Source organism: Ahaetulla prasina, chromosome 3 (assembly GCF_028640845.1).
Source record: "Ahaetulla prasina isolate Xishuangbanna chromosome 3, ASM2864084v1, whole genome shotgun sequence".
In the NCBI taxonomy this organism is placed as follows: domain Eukaryota; kingdom Metazoa; phylum Chordata; class Lepidosauria; order Squamata; family Colubridae; genus Ahaetulla; species Ahaetulla prasina.
The window spans coordinates 171,442,856-171,457,938 of NC_080541.1; the positions used below are offsets into that span (position 1 = coordinate 171,442,856).

General features: G+C 46.2%; 2 protein-coding genes across 5 annotated transcripts in view; both read left to right on the top strand.

Moving 5' to 3' along the window:
• Positions 1-15,083, top strand: part of AGBL4 (AGBL carboxypeptidase 4) — a 950,336-nt gene that overhangs the window by 508,152 nt on the left and 427,101 nt on the right. The gene's annotated exons all lie outside the window — the stretch shown is intronic.
• The window catches only part of BEND5 (BEN domain containing 5), a 30,982-nt gene continuing 26,734 nt past the window's right edge, over positions 10,836-15,083 (top strand). Inside the window, exon 1 of one of the 4 annotated variants that reach the window (XM_058175450.1) lies at positions 10,836-11,481. In XM_058175450.1, the coding sequence (XP_058031433.1) occupies positions 11,259-11,481 (223 nt within the window). In that variant the 5' untranslated portion in view covers positions 10,836-11,258. Of the gene's footprint in view, positions 11,482-11,810; positions 11,935-15,083 lie in introns of those variants that run through there. The other 3 variants (XM_058175461.1, XM_058175458.1, XM_058175451.1) reach the window with 3 other exon arrangements.

Below are 15,083 nucleotides of genomic sequence, written 5' to 3' on the forward strand. Positions count from 1 at the left end.
GTGTTTATTCCACTCTCATATGTAGGTTTAAGGGGAAGTTGAAATATATGGTAGTTGTAGTGCAGTTTGTGAACACTTGAGAGGGATCCATTTGAAAGAAAGCAAATTTTTCTTTCGTTGGTAGATTTCTCGGTGAATTTCAGGTGTAGTGCAAGTCTTGATGATGAAGCGATATAGCTCAAACATTATGTTATCAAGGCTTGTAATACTCTTTTCTATTGCCTAGAGAATAGAACCTAGGCTAAGCTGCAAACAAAGTTAAAATATGTTATTAAATGTAGGAAGGTGGGATTTTATTTATTTATTTTGGCTTTCTCTCTGACTTGGTGCATCAGATAGTTGGAATGGGACAACTTGCCACAGACAACTTACCGTGGCCAACTAACTACAGACAACTCACCAAGGCCAACTTGTCATGGGACAATTCGCCACAGGACAATTTAACAATTCAATTTAATTATTTAAAATAAATAAAAAAATATTTCAATTTCTATCATTCACATTTCATTTTGTTCCTCCTTTTGCATCCATTCTTTAATGATTCTATTTCACCATTTGTTTGACATTAGTGTAATTTCTTGTTCTGCAGTGAGTTGTCCCATGGCGAGGTAGCTGTGGCAAGTTGGCTGCGGTGAATTGTCATAGACCTTCAGGTAGTTAGCAAGAATATAAATAAAGGTGCAGAGTTTACAATTTATCATCAATAAAAAACCAGCCCCATCACATCAGTTAAAATTTACTGTTTTTAAGTGCCTGAATAAAAATGTCTTTACTTGCTTGCTTAAGGCAATAGGGGAGAGAGCTAGCCTCATCTCCCTTAGCCAGTCAGGAGGCAGTCGGAAGTAGCTTCTCCATTCACGAAACAAAATGGAAAACGTGCTTTCAATTCAGAACACACACTTTATGGCCAAGAAATCTGCAAGATAGCAGTCTGGCCAAAACCACAAGCCTCCTCTCTGTCTCCAAACACCTCTTACTTGGAAAACAGATTATCTTAGATTTATTAAATGTTTCAGGTCTGAACTGAACAAAATGCACAATCTTCTGTAGGGTCATGGACCACCCCAAGCTGTTTCATATATGGAATGATTTGTGTATGGAATTATTCATACAGCCATATTTCCCCTGCTAAGTGTGCCATTCTGGCTTTAGTGCTACATCACTGTCCTCCTTGGGCAGGGAAGTCAGCATTGCTGAGGTCCATGGATTTTTGGGTCAGACTGACTTCTCATACAAAAAAAAAATGCTCTAGTATATTTCATGGACAATCTTATTAGAAAAACTGATTGTGAGCTCCAAACTCTGGCAAAGTATATTAATATGCTCCATTAGTACCTCTACAGCTTGCTTCTCAGTGTTTCCAAGATGACAGGAAAGCTGTAGCTCAGTGAGAGGGCCTTTGCTTTACATGCAGATGCTCTTATATTTAAGACCTTGTTTTTACAGGGGAAGCTGGCAAAGTCTCCACTGTTAATATAGTTAGTACCAAATTAGATGGACTAATAGTTTGATTCAATGTAAGGTGATTTACCATGTCCCCGATTCAAAAGATGGGATCCCCTTTCTAGCAAAACCCATAAAGCTGTGAAACAACAAATCATTTACAATAAAATAAAAATAAGTACAAATATAGAACACAGTACTCTCTATACCCATGATCGCGAACCTATGGCATGCATGCGAGCCGTCGCCCCAGATCAGCTCTACTGCGCATGCACGTGTGCCTCCTGCTGGACAGCTGGTTTTCAGGTCTCTGCTGTGCATGCGCAGGAAGGGGGGCATGCGGGCAATTCATGCACATGCATGAGGGGAGGGTACAACCACAGGGGCCACACACATGCATGGAGGACCAGGTCATGCATGGGGGTCGCACACGCATGTGTGAGGCAGGCACACACACACAGGGGCACGCAGGGAGCCATGCACGCATATGTGGGGGGCAGGCCGCACATGGGGTCGGGCAGATGCCTGGGGGCAGGGCGCAGGGGGTCATGCACGCATTGCATTATGGGTGTGTGCACGCTTTTGGCACTCAGCGCCAGAAAGGTTAGCCATCACTGCTCTATACACACTTGGCATTGCAGCTTTGGCTCTGTATTTGCTCTGCGCATGCGCAAGATGGCGCTGTTCTGAAGACTCGGCTCCGGCAAAGAAAAAGGCCCCTCCGATGCTGGCAATGTCCTGGCGGCCCGTCTAGCCGCTTGCTGCCCCCGGCCCGGGAGATCTCTTTTCGAGCAGCCATGGGAGAGGTCTCTGGACCTTCTCTGATACATGGCTGCCGAGAACGAGGCCGGGTAGGCTGGCGGTGGATTCGGAGGCCATGTTCTGAGGCTCGGAGGTGGGGCGATGAGTCGGCGTTTTCTAGCCGGCCGTTTTTCGGCCGATTCGTTTCGCTGGCGGGCCTCTAGCCATTGGACTCGTCTTCCGGCCCTCTTCTGACCATCGACTTCGGACTTTGGGGGTTTCAGCCTCTGCAACTTGGATGAGAGCGGAGGTATTACATCTACCCTTACTACTGCCATCTGCCTCTTGTGCCACGGTTTGTTGGCTTTCTCCCTGCTGCCGGATTGTGGACTTGGCAGCCTTCATATCCTCCAGCCTCTCGGAGAAGTTCAGCCTTTATATGGGCCTGGCCTCTTGGGGATAAGGCTGAGAGACCTGGCCTCTGGGGTGGTTAGGATTTATTCCTGGCCATGTCTGGAGGGTTGTTGGAGGTTTGCGGGAGATGATGGAGGCATTCGGGCGGTTCCCCTGTAACCAGTCTGTGGTTGTGACTGTGATAACATCATCCATGCCCCCCTCGGCCTTTTTGGGACTTCTTTGGCCGTTTTTGGTCCTATTAGGACTTTTTGGGGGAGACAATGGGACTTATTTGGGGACAGAGGAAGACGGAGGAGGATGTGCCCAAGGACTGGAGTGCCATCTCCCCTCACCCCCGGTTCCAGGATGTTTGGACTATACACTCGACAGAATACCACCTAGACTGTCATTTGGTGCCTATCGCTGTTCCATTCTGCGTCCGTCCTCATTCTGGACTAGTACCATCTGCTACCACCTGCCATTCGGAGATGGAGCTTTTGTTTTTGCCGATTCTTAGTCTCAGCTGCTACGCACTATACTCATGAGGAACTCTTGCACCTGCGAGGTGCCCCGCCTCGCAGGAATGGCCCTCCTCACTACCGAGGGCCGGCCTCCATGACGGGTCTTGGGACCCACAGAGGTGGCATGCAAAAAAGAAGAGCTTGTGGGGTTTTTTAGAGAGGGAACTTTTAAGGGGTGGGAGGGTAAGGGCGGGCAATGGGGGTAACCCGTCGGGTAAGGGGCCAGTCTCTGCACATGCTCGCGGCGGTCTTTCTTTATCAGGTTCGGAGGTTATGGGGGTGGAGGGTGTTCCTATTGATGAGGGTGGTTCTATTGACACGGTAAGTGGGAGAGGCAGATATGGCGGAAGCGAGGGGTCATACCAAGTTTCGGGAGCGCGTGCTCGATGTCTGAAAGCGATCACGCGCTCCGACCCCTTGGACTTCTCCCGTTCCCCGGATGGTCAGGATCCTCAGAGCCCGGGCCTTCGGTTGATGTTGTGCAATGCTCGGTCCGTGGTGAACAAAGCCCCCCTTGTTTGTGATCTTATTCAGGGGGGTTCCGCGGACCTTATAGGCATTACGGAGACCTGGTTGGGCACGGAAGGGGGTGTGCCCCTCGTGGAGATGTGCCCGCCGGGTTTCCGTGCATTCCATCAACCGAGGGCCCAGGGTAGGGGTGGTGGGGTGGCGGTTGTGATTAGAGAGAGTCTAGAGCCGAGGGAGACCACTGTGCCTCAGATTGCCGGGTGCGAATCCCTCTTTGTGAGATGGGGTCATAGGTGTCAGATGGGTTTGCTGATCGCGTACCTGGCTCCTTGCTACGTGACAGCTGCCCTGCCCGAGCTCCTGGAGGTGCTGGCCGGGGTGGCAGTTGAGACCCCCAGACTTTTAGTCATGGGGACTTTAACTGCCATCTTCCGCCCGTCATCGACAGGGGCTCGGGAGTTCACGGCTTCCATGACGGCCTTGGACCTGACCCAGGTAATTGATGGCCCTACTCACATTGGGGGTGGCACTCTGGACCTGATTTTTCTCTCTGGTCAGTGGTTGAGAGATCTGGACTTAAAGGAAATAGTCACTGAACCTTTGTCATGGTCAGATCACTCTCTTCTTCGCCTGGACTTTCTGACCGCCATTCACCACCGCAGGGAGACGGAGCCGATCGTTGGTTCCGTCCCAGGCGCCTGATGGACCCGGATGGGTTCCGGACGGAGCTTGGGCCATTTCCTGAGGGTCTGGCTCACGGCTCGGCCGAGGAACTTGTTGCGGCCTGGGAACGGGCCGGCGGGGCCTTAGACCGAGTCGTGCCTTTGCGGCCTCTGACCCGGCGCAGGGCCCAACCGGCTCCTTGGTTCTCCGAGGAGCTGAGGGGGATGAAGCGCCGGAGAAGGCGCCTAGAGAGTTCCTGGAGGTCTAGCCGTTCGGGAGCTGATCGGACACTAGTGAAGTCCTATACTAGGACTTACCTAGTGGCATTGAGGAAGCGAGGCGTAGCTACGCCTCCTCCCTCATTGCATCGGCAGATAACCGCCCGCCGCCCTGTTTGGTGACTCGCTCCCTCCTTCATCAGGGGAGCGGATGACCCGTTGCAGGGACGGGCTGAGGAGTTTAACGGTTATCTATACGATAAAATCGTTCAGCTTCGGGATGGTCTGGACCAAGATTGCGGTGATGCGGGTGAGACGCCGAGGGTGGTCTTGGCGACATTATTTGGGATGAGTTTGACCCTGTGGCTCCGAGGACATGGACAGGTTGCTGGGTAGGTTGAATGCCACCACGTGTTTACTGGACCCGTGCCTCCTGGCTGGTGCTGGCCACTCGGGAGGTGACACGAGGCTGGCTCCAGGCGATTACGATCGCTTCTTTGGTGGAGGGTGTCTTCCCGGCCGCCTTGAAAGAGGCGGTGGTGAGGCCCCTCCTTAAGAAGCCTTCCCTGGACCCGGCTGTTTTAGGTAATTATCGTCCGGTCTCCAACCTTCGCTTTGCGGCGAAGGTTGTAGAGAGTATGGTGGCATATCAGCTTCCCTTGCACCTGGATGAAACTGTCTATCTAGACCCGTTCCAGTCCGGTTTCCCGCCCGGGTACAGCACGGAGACGGCTTTGGTCGCGTTGGTAGATGATCTCTGGAGGGCCAGGGATAGGGGTTGTTCCTCTGCCCTGGTCCTATTAGACCTCTCAGCGGCTTTCGATACCATCGACCATGGTATCCTGCTGCGCCGGTTGGGGGGATTGGGAGTGGGAGGCACCGTTTATCGGTGGTTCTCCTCCTATCTCTCCGACCGGTCGCAGTCGGTGTTGACAGGGGGGCAGAGGTCGTCCCCGGGGTGCCTCACTTGTGGGTGCCGCAGGGTCGATTCTCTCGCCTTCTGTTTAACATCTACATGAAACCGCTGGGTGAGATCATCAGTGTTTTCGGTGTGAAGTATCATCTGTATGCGGATGATACTCAGCTGTACTTTTCACACCGAACCACCCCAACGGTTATCAAGTGCTGTCCCGGTGTCTGGAGGCCGACGGGCCTGGATGGGGAGAAACAGGCTCAAGCTCAATCCCGCCAAGACAGAGTGGCTGTGGATGCCGGCATCCCGGTACAGTCAGCTAAATCCGCGGCTGAACATCGGTGGCGAGTCATTGGCCCCGATGGAGAGGGTCCGCAACTTAGGCGTCCTCCTGGATGAACGGCTGTCTCTAGAAGAGCATTTGACGGCCGTCTCCAGGAGAGCATTCTACCAGGTTCGCCTGGTACGCCAGTTGCGCCCCTTTCTGGACCGGGATGCCCTATCCACGGTTACTCACGCACTCGTGACGTCTCGCCTGGATTACTGCAATGCTCTCTACATGGGGCTCCCCTTGAGGGGCATCCGGAGGCTACAGTTAGTTCAGAATGCAGCTGCGCGGGTGATAGATGGAGCCCCTCGTGGCTCCCATATGACACCTATCCTGCGCAGACTGCACTGGCTTCCTGTGGCCTTCCGGGTGCGCTTCAAGGTTTTGGTGACCACCTTTAAAGCGCTCCATGGCATTGGGCCGGGTTATTTACGGGACCGCCTACTGCGACCGAATACCTCCCACCGTCCCGTGCGCTCTCACAGAGGGTCTCCTCAGGGTGCCGTCAGCGAGGCAATGTCGTCTGGCGGCGCCCAGGAAGGGCCTTCTCTGTGGGGCTCCCACCCTCTGGAACGATCTACCCCCCGGACTTCGTCAGCTTTCGGACCTTCGGACCTTCCCCCGCGGGCTTAAAACATACTTATTTAATTGTGCAGGACTGAGCTAGATTTTAAATTTTGGGTTTTAAATTGGGTTTTATTTCTATTTTTAATTGGACGGGCTTTAGAATAAGTTTTTTAAATGTTTTATATTGTATTTATATTCTATTTATCTGTTTTTAGTGCCTGTAAACCGCCCTGAGTCCCTTGGGAGATAGGGCGGTATATAAATATGATTAAATAAATAAATAATAAATAAATAAGTACCACCAGGAAAATTCTTGCGGATTCCTATGTCCAAAACTAGACCTGTCACTTACTATCCCATGTTTTCCTCTTCTATTCATAAACTATATTGTATCCATTGTTACAGTCAGCTTCATTCTACAGAGCAGGGATAAGCTTTAGCTTTCTCTCAGAGTCCTTTCTCCTTTTTTCCATTGTCATACCAAGCTTCTTATAGTATGCTTTTATATAAAAACATGATTTATGATGCTTATTACCATCTTTAATTAAAACTATTTGTATCTTCTTTGATTTTTTGTTATATTTTAGATTCAGATTCAAGATTCAAATTTAACATTCAGATAGCCTGATATCCCATTTCTAACTTTACCGTTATATTTTAATTCTAACTTCCTACCAATTCTTGTTTATGTTTTAAGTTGCAAATTTTTTGTATCTTCACAAATAACTAGATTGATTATAGAAACATATTTGCAATGATAGCTCTAGTTAAAATGATGCAATACTATATATGAATTCCCCTTTATTACATTAATTATATATATGTGTGTGTGTGTTGTTTGTGTATGTGTTTGTGTATGTGTGTGTGTATATATTCAATCACGCATACTCTCATATATTTTACATACCGATGCACACAATACGAACATGTGACCTAAAGCACTATATTTCATAAAAGCTTAGTAAATAGTCCTGTTTTCTACTGTACTCATACATAAAAATAATAGATCCTATCAGGGTTACGTGCTGGTGAGTAGCAATCCTATTGAACACAAAGAAACTTGCTTATAGGTTGGCACAAAAAAAAATGTATAATGAAATATCTAAGGAAGAAACTATTGGTGGTCCTCATTTAAATATATATTAATGTAACATTTTGCAGTTTATGATTATGCTATTGAAAGTGTGAAAATTAAAGCTAATTTACACATTGAAGGATTTTATTTCCATTTGTCAACTAATAATCTTCACACAATTGTATGTCCATTTGTTGTTAATTTATCTAAACTGTTCAGATCATTGATATATATCTTTCATACATGATCAGGCATCTTGCAAGGTATCTATTGTCATAATTGAACGAATGATGTTTCTCTCTCTTGTTTTTTAAAGTATGTGTTTTCTTTAAACTTACAAAAAGTATTTATATGGGATAGGATGGGACAAGTTTTGTATGAAACATTTCTTTCAGATGTTACTAAAAATATCTGAGATGTGTTATTATTCTTTACTGAGAGTGAAAAAGCTTGCTTTTTGCTCACAACAGAAATTTTTGCTGAAAATTATATATAGCTTTTGTAATTACCACCAAAGCGCTATATATATATATATATATAGGTCTTTGGTTATTCGGGTTTTCTCCCACATAAGATTGGAAGTGTCTTGGCGACATTTCGACGAAGTCTCATTCGTCATCTTCAGGCTTCAGCTTCGTGCTTCTTGGAGCATTTGACTTTAAAAAGTCAACTGACTTTAAAAAGACCAGAACTATCGCCAAAACTGAACACTTTAACAACAGAATAATCAGAGAAGCCATCGAGATAGAAAAACGCCCACACAGCATGAACAAATGAGATGATACCTCCTGCCTACCAGCCATTTGGAAACCCGCCCTTATTGACAAACGAGTCCCTAACACGAGGAATGACACCAGACCCACACTCACGAGGTCCACACAGGATGTCACCACCACACATCCACCCAGAAAGCAGACCCAAACCCACACTGATCATGAAGCACGACCAAGGACCAGAAGCCAGTCCGCAGCTGCAACATTAGCCATTTCAAACCTGTCCAATCCATACATGCAGCAGACTGACACCCACTATGCAGATGTAGCACGACCACGAACACGAAGCCAAACAACAGCAATGCAGCTCACCAGCTCAAATCCCCCTGCTACTCAGACTAATCTGAGCACAACCAAGCCCCCACCCAAACAGGACACACCCCCATCCAATCAGAGCACAACCCCCCCATCCAATCAGAGCACAGCCAAGCTCCCACCCAATCAGTTCAAATCCCCACTAGCAGTTAAAAAGGAAGAAACAGCTGCAATCACACATTGCTCCCAGAAGCACGAATAAAACGTCGCCAGGACACTTCCAATTTTACGTGGGAGAAAACCCAAATACATGCAATAAGTATTAATTTCATATTACTCTATTTTAGGGGTGTCAAACTTGCGTCGCCACGTGGTGTATCACAACTTTCCCTTCGCTAAACCAGGGGTGGGTGTGGCCAGCATGATGCTTCTGACCCACAGTGCCGTGAATTTGACACCCCTGCTCTATTTCATAAACTACAATTGGCTGGACGTATACAACATACTAAATAAAAATCAAACTGCGTTAGTGTAATGTGATCCCAATTGCAGGAGTAAGGATTACTGATGAGCCTAGATACTCAAAACTGCACAATTATATCTGATTTTCCCCATATTGAATACTTAACTGGATCTTGGAGGTAGGATGGTAAGCACACCAGGTCAACAAGAAAATTGAATCAAACAGTCTAGTTAATTTACTGTGGGAAATTAGATTTAGTGCCAGACTGTCTTCTTTGGGATTAAGGCAATTCCCCATATCGTATGAACTACTTAGGTCAGGGTTAATTGTTCCTTTAAATATCTATGATCAGCATGAAATCCTGGAAAACCTAATCATGACTTTTCCTGTTAGTAGAAGCAACCACAAGGTAAGTCAATAGCATAAAAATAGTGGTTATGACCAGACTGATTGAAGCCATCTTTTTCATGCAAGCAAAGCATGTTAAAAAGCATCTTAATTTGTAAAAAGAGGCAGGGATTCAATTATCTGGTCCCATGCCTTTAATGCTATTTATTTCCTTCCTGCTTATGCCCAACAGTTGGATTGGGGTTCCTGGATTCATGCTAGCGTCTTTGACTAACGAGTAACAGTATGATAGTGGGTGGGTGTTAGTATGAACCTTCTCCTGTTGAAAATTGAGTTTATGGGTTCAAAGAATATGGGCCTTTGAAAGTAGTGAATATTGACTCAAAGACTTTTGGCATGATGTGATGTATTATCTTCTTGTTTTGTCAAGTGTAGCAGTTTGGTCTAGTAAAGCTGTCTTGAAGCAGTTTTTAGCTCTTCTTATGTGGTACATAAACTACAAACTAGTCAGCATAATTACTCAGCTTGTGTGTCATGTGAACCAACGTAATTGTACTGAATAAAGGATGGTTCAGTTAAGCATGAGTAAGTAGGCAGTGCAAATGAAGCACTATTGTTTTTTCAGTGAAATTGTCATGAACCGCCAATGTTCTTGATTGAGCAAAATGTGATTTCTCTGAGAAATGATCTGTGGGCCTAAGAAGATAAAAGTACATGCTATAGATTGGGATCACCCAGAGAGAAAGATGGATAAGGTTCTTTGCCAGGGTATCAACAGTCAAGCCCAAAATCTTTTTTTCTCTGTCTCAACTCAACAAGCTTTGCTATATTGGCAGGCAAAAAAAATGTGGGAGGATAGCAGAAGGCTGCTATGGTGACAGAAAAAATAAACAGCTGCTGCCTCTCCTCCTTGGGCCCACTTGTCTGAGTGCAAGATGGCAAAAAGCCATTGATTTCATTAGGCAATCAAACTTTGCAAGAGCCCAGTTTTCCTTTTATTGTTAGGTGGGCCTCTTGGACTCAAATGTTCTCTGCTGTGGTGGAGGATAAGAAAAGCCCATTCTTGGGATTTTTGCGTTGGGCCCAGCCTTCCTTACTGCCCTTTCCAGAGGCAATGCCATCCGGTAGCTTGTTTTCTGTCTGCCCCAGAGCTCACAATAAGCCGTCTCCACTTCCCGTCATTTGCACTCTTGCCATCCAACCTGCAGGGTTAAAGGCAGTGCATCGCCCAAAGCAGGGGTCTCCAACCTTTCGCAACTTTCAGACGCTGGCTGAGGAACTCTGGGAGTTGAAGTCCACAAGTCTGAAAGTTGCCAAGGCTGGAGACCCCTGGCCCAAAGGAAGCCCCCCTATGGGTCAACTGCACAGAAACAGGTCGCCTGCTCCCCTTCGCCTGGGAAATGGCTGTGAAAACTCTGCAAGACCCCTTCCCCCCCCCCAAGTCAGCACCCGGTCCTCTCCGTTTTAACAGGACGGGGTGGCAGAGAGGACTGGATTCGGTGAGCTAGGTGGAGAGGAGAGGAGAGGAGAGGGAGGAAGGTCCGCTTAAGTAACTGGAGGCAGGGGAGAGAAGCCGCTGCACCGGCCTGCAAACCGCCTTCCTCTCGCCCTTCTTTTGCTGAGAGATCGGGCCCGGCGGGGAGAAGGCGGCGGCGGCGACAATGAGGTACGTTCCCAAAAGTCGCCCGTTGCCGTAAATTCTCCCCCCTCCTGCCCGAGAGAGAGAGAGAGAGGGCCGCCGCAGCCGCCGCTTCTTGTAACAGCACGATCTCCCGCCCGCGTCGGCCAATTCTGCGAGCTGCACGCCAGACTGAGGCTCGCTTCGCTCGGCGCTCGACTGCTCGCGGGAAGCCCGAATCCCGGCTGCCTTGGGAAGAAGCGACGGCTCTGCAGCCTAGACCAGCTCAGCCGAGCGCCGAGCAGGGCTTCCAGGAACAATAACAGAAGAGCCGGGGTTGCGGGAGCACAGAAACGGGCGGCCCCCCTTCCTCTTGCCTCCTTCCCCCCCACCCCACCCCGCCGCCGCCAGCCTGCTCGCCCCTCAGCCCCCTTCCCCTCCCTCCCCCCGGGTCGCGGCCCCCGCTCCATGATGTATGCCTTCGTGCGGTTCCTGGAGGACAACGTGTGTTATGCGCTGCCCGTGTCGTGCGTGCAGGACTTCAGCCCCAAATCCCGGCTCGACTTCGACAACCAGAAGGTCTACACCGTCTACCGCAGCCCGGCTCACGACCCCGAGGACGGCGACGAGAGCCCCGGCGAGTGGGGAGAGCGGCCGCCGCTCCACAAGGCCCAGATCCTGGCGCTGGCAGGTGAGGCACCGAGGGGTTTTGGCGGCGGGCGGGCGGAGGGAGGGAGGCGATCTAGAGGCCAGACCACTTAAAACCTCCCAGCTCTTTGGAGGACCCGGGCGGGCGGGCGGAGTGGGGTGGGGGAACAGACTCTTTCCCCCCTTCTGCGAAGGGAAGGAAGGGGCCTGCGGTTGGAGCCCGGCTCCTTATCTGCCACGGCGGGGCCTGCAGCGAGTGGCTGCTGTTGGCTCCGCTTCTCCCAAGGAGGGAGGGGTTTCGGGTATCCCCAGGAGAGCCCGGCAGGCGGGGTGTGGATGGGGTTGGCCTGGTGTGGCAGAGGCCTAGATGAAGGTAGGACCGGGCTGTCTCGGTGCCCCCGTCCCTTCCCTTGAGGAATAGGCTTGTTCCGTCGTCAGAGAACACGAGAGAGAGAAATCCTCTTCGACATTTCCATCGTTTCCAGCGCTTGCGAAGGTTGGACTAGGAAAGGGGAAGTGATGGGCAGTGCAACTAGAAATGGCTATAAAAGTAGGACGTGACCACTAGGTTGTCCGGGGGAGGGGGGGGCGGCGTTGAACGCTGGCGTGGCCTTCCTTCAATGACTGTAAAGGTGGGAGGTTTATTTTAAAATAAATAAATAAATAAAAGGAGTAAAGAAATCGAGAACAGAATTCTCAGGAAGAACTTGGCTTAATTCGGGTGGGTGGTGTGCCTCAGCATTTATAGGAAGAGTCAGGTGGTCTGGCAGAATAAGTTAGGGTGGGATGTGGCTGCCACAAAAAAGAGGGACATTGAGCACAAGAAAAGCCCTGCTTGGGGCTGTCCAAAGATGTAGTTTTTATTCCCACTATAAGGAGTGAAATGTTTCCACTTAACCATAAAGCAAGTCATGAAAGTCAGTCTCTGCAGTATGACCTTATATATAAGTGTTATTTAAAGACGTATTCCATTTTAACATTGTGGCTTTACATTGCTATCGTAACTTATGCTATATCTATGAATGTAGTTCTTTCGGAAAATGATCTAAATTATTGTTCATCACCGCTGTTCATCATTTTGAAAATGAATTCTAAATTCATTTCATTTTGGGAATGAATTCTAAATTCAAATATAAAAGAATCCCCTTTCCCATTTGTTTGATTGTCCCAAATGGACTTTTAGATTACACTCTGATTTTATTTTAACTATTGAAAGAAAAGCAAAACTACTTCTCTATTTTCTTAAAAATATTGATGGTGAGCTCTGTACTTAACACATAGTAACCATTATTTAATGTGAATACTACACACTGTGTAAAAATACTGGAAATCTAAATGCAGAAAAGGATTCTTTACAATTAATAAGATGCTGAAAAAAGATCCTAGTAAGATTCAATAGCAAATACTTTTCTTCGTTTTGTAATAAGATCATTACTGTAATGTTAGTTTTGATAACTTTAACAAAGTTACAGTAAATATATATATTGGCTATCATTGCAAAATAAAATTTACCCAATAAAATAAAACATATTTCTTCTCATAAAATTCTAGAATATGTTATAAATAATATAGCCCTATTCTTGTCCATTTATAAGGAAGGCCCAACCCCACAAATAGACATGGTTGTTAGGCAAGTCTCACCATAAACAAAATAAGCTTCTCAGAAATAGAATATGCATTTATACATACAATCATGACCTCTCCTTCTAAGATACATATATTAAATAAGTCATTGCCCAGTGATGACTATGTTTTGAATGTAGAATGCCTGAGATTCAATCATTAAGAACTTTAGGGTTGGAAAAATTCCTGCTTGGAAACTTGAAGAGATGCCTCTAGTCAGTGCCAACAATGCCGAATTAGGTAGATCCATATGTTTGTTCCCCTGCTTCTACAGAGGATGTGGAATTCAAACTTATAGTTCTGACAGCTAGAAATCTAATAAATATAGCACTGAAATTAGAATAAACTGTATTGTCTGAGTCTGCATCTATACTAAACCCTAGTTCATATTACAATGTATTCATCCCCACAAGTTATGAACTCTGTCTCTAAGCATATTTCAAAGCAACTTTTATTGGTGGGATTATGATGTCACCCGATTTCTGCAGACTGGGTAGATTTGTCAAGATGTACCAGATCCTAACTTGCTTTGAACCTAATGGTTCCCAGAAATACAGGCCGTCCTCAACTTACATCCATTTGTTTAGTGACAGTTTGAAGTTACAATGGCACTGAAAAAAGTGACTTATGACCATTTTTCACACTTGTAACTGTTGCAGCATCCCCATGGTCATGTGATCAAAATTTGGATGTTTGGCAATTGGTTCATATTTATCATGGTTGCAGCGTCCCGGAGTCATCTGATCACTTTTTGTGACCTCTTGACAAAACCAATGGGGAAGCCACATTCACTTAACAATTCTGCAACTAACTTAACTACAGTGATTCACCTAACAACTATGGCAAGAAAGGTCGTAAAATGGAGCAAAAGTCACTTAACAAATGTCCTGCTTAATAACATAAATTTGGGGCTCAATTGTGGTTGCAAGTCAAGGATTACCTGTAATAGGCTCAAATTGTTTGATAAATAGAGTACCCTTGATCAGTATTTGGCTCATTTTATGCACATATAGGTTATATCAGAGATTGTCCAGGATAAACCTGTTCATACACTGTTCATTGCTACTCTCGATCTCTTGCTTATGAAGTTAGAAGGGTATTGAGTGGATAATGTATGTGGCAATTACTCCGTGTAATACTTTCCAGATGGCTCTTATGTCAGGTGAATTCTTGCAAATTTCTGATGTTGGATAAAAAGGGGTTGCTTTATTTGCCTTTGCAAATAGCTAATGTTTGGCTTGAATTTGAAATCCATTAAAACAGTAAGGCTTAAATTATGTGCAACTAAGACCTTGTTTATAAGGACACCTAGTCAACCAGTGACAAGGAATAATGATTTGAAGATGAGTTGGGGGAAATATATATGATCATAATTCTGTGATAGATAAATGAGGATGATAGTTAATCTTTTATTTAGCATACTTCTAAAAATGTGAGGGAAAAGTTGGTAAAATGTTACATTTTTTGTAGAATTAGTTAGCTTCAGCTTGCTGTCAACTTTGTGGCTAAGAAATGTGTTAAATAGCTTCAAGCATCCAGTTATAAACTACATACATATGCATAAAGCCTTCTAACTTGTGAGCTGTTCAAATCTTTAGTATGACTTAAATATTTTGAAAGACTTTAAATGCTAGTTTCATTACTTTAAAATATAACTAGAAATATGATAAAAATCAAACAGTTCAACTTATTTTTAATACATTTTATATTTTTACATTTAACCAAGTGTTCTACTTCTTGAATTAATGGAATGGATTGATATTAATCAAGAATATATGCAATATCAACTCTTGAAAATTATACTAAGTGAATTCAAAGTTAGCCATAGTCACTGGAGCTAAAATGCAGGGATCCCTGATAATTATTGTGATTAAACACCCAGCAGTTTGTATATTACTTTATACAGGTGTAGATTAGGGCCGTAAAACCATGCTAAGTTAACTTAATAAACCACCTCTCCAAAACTATTGCTTAGAGCACGGCTGTCAAACTCCCGGCCCACAGGCCGGATGCGTAACATGC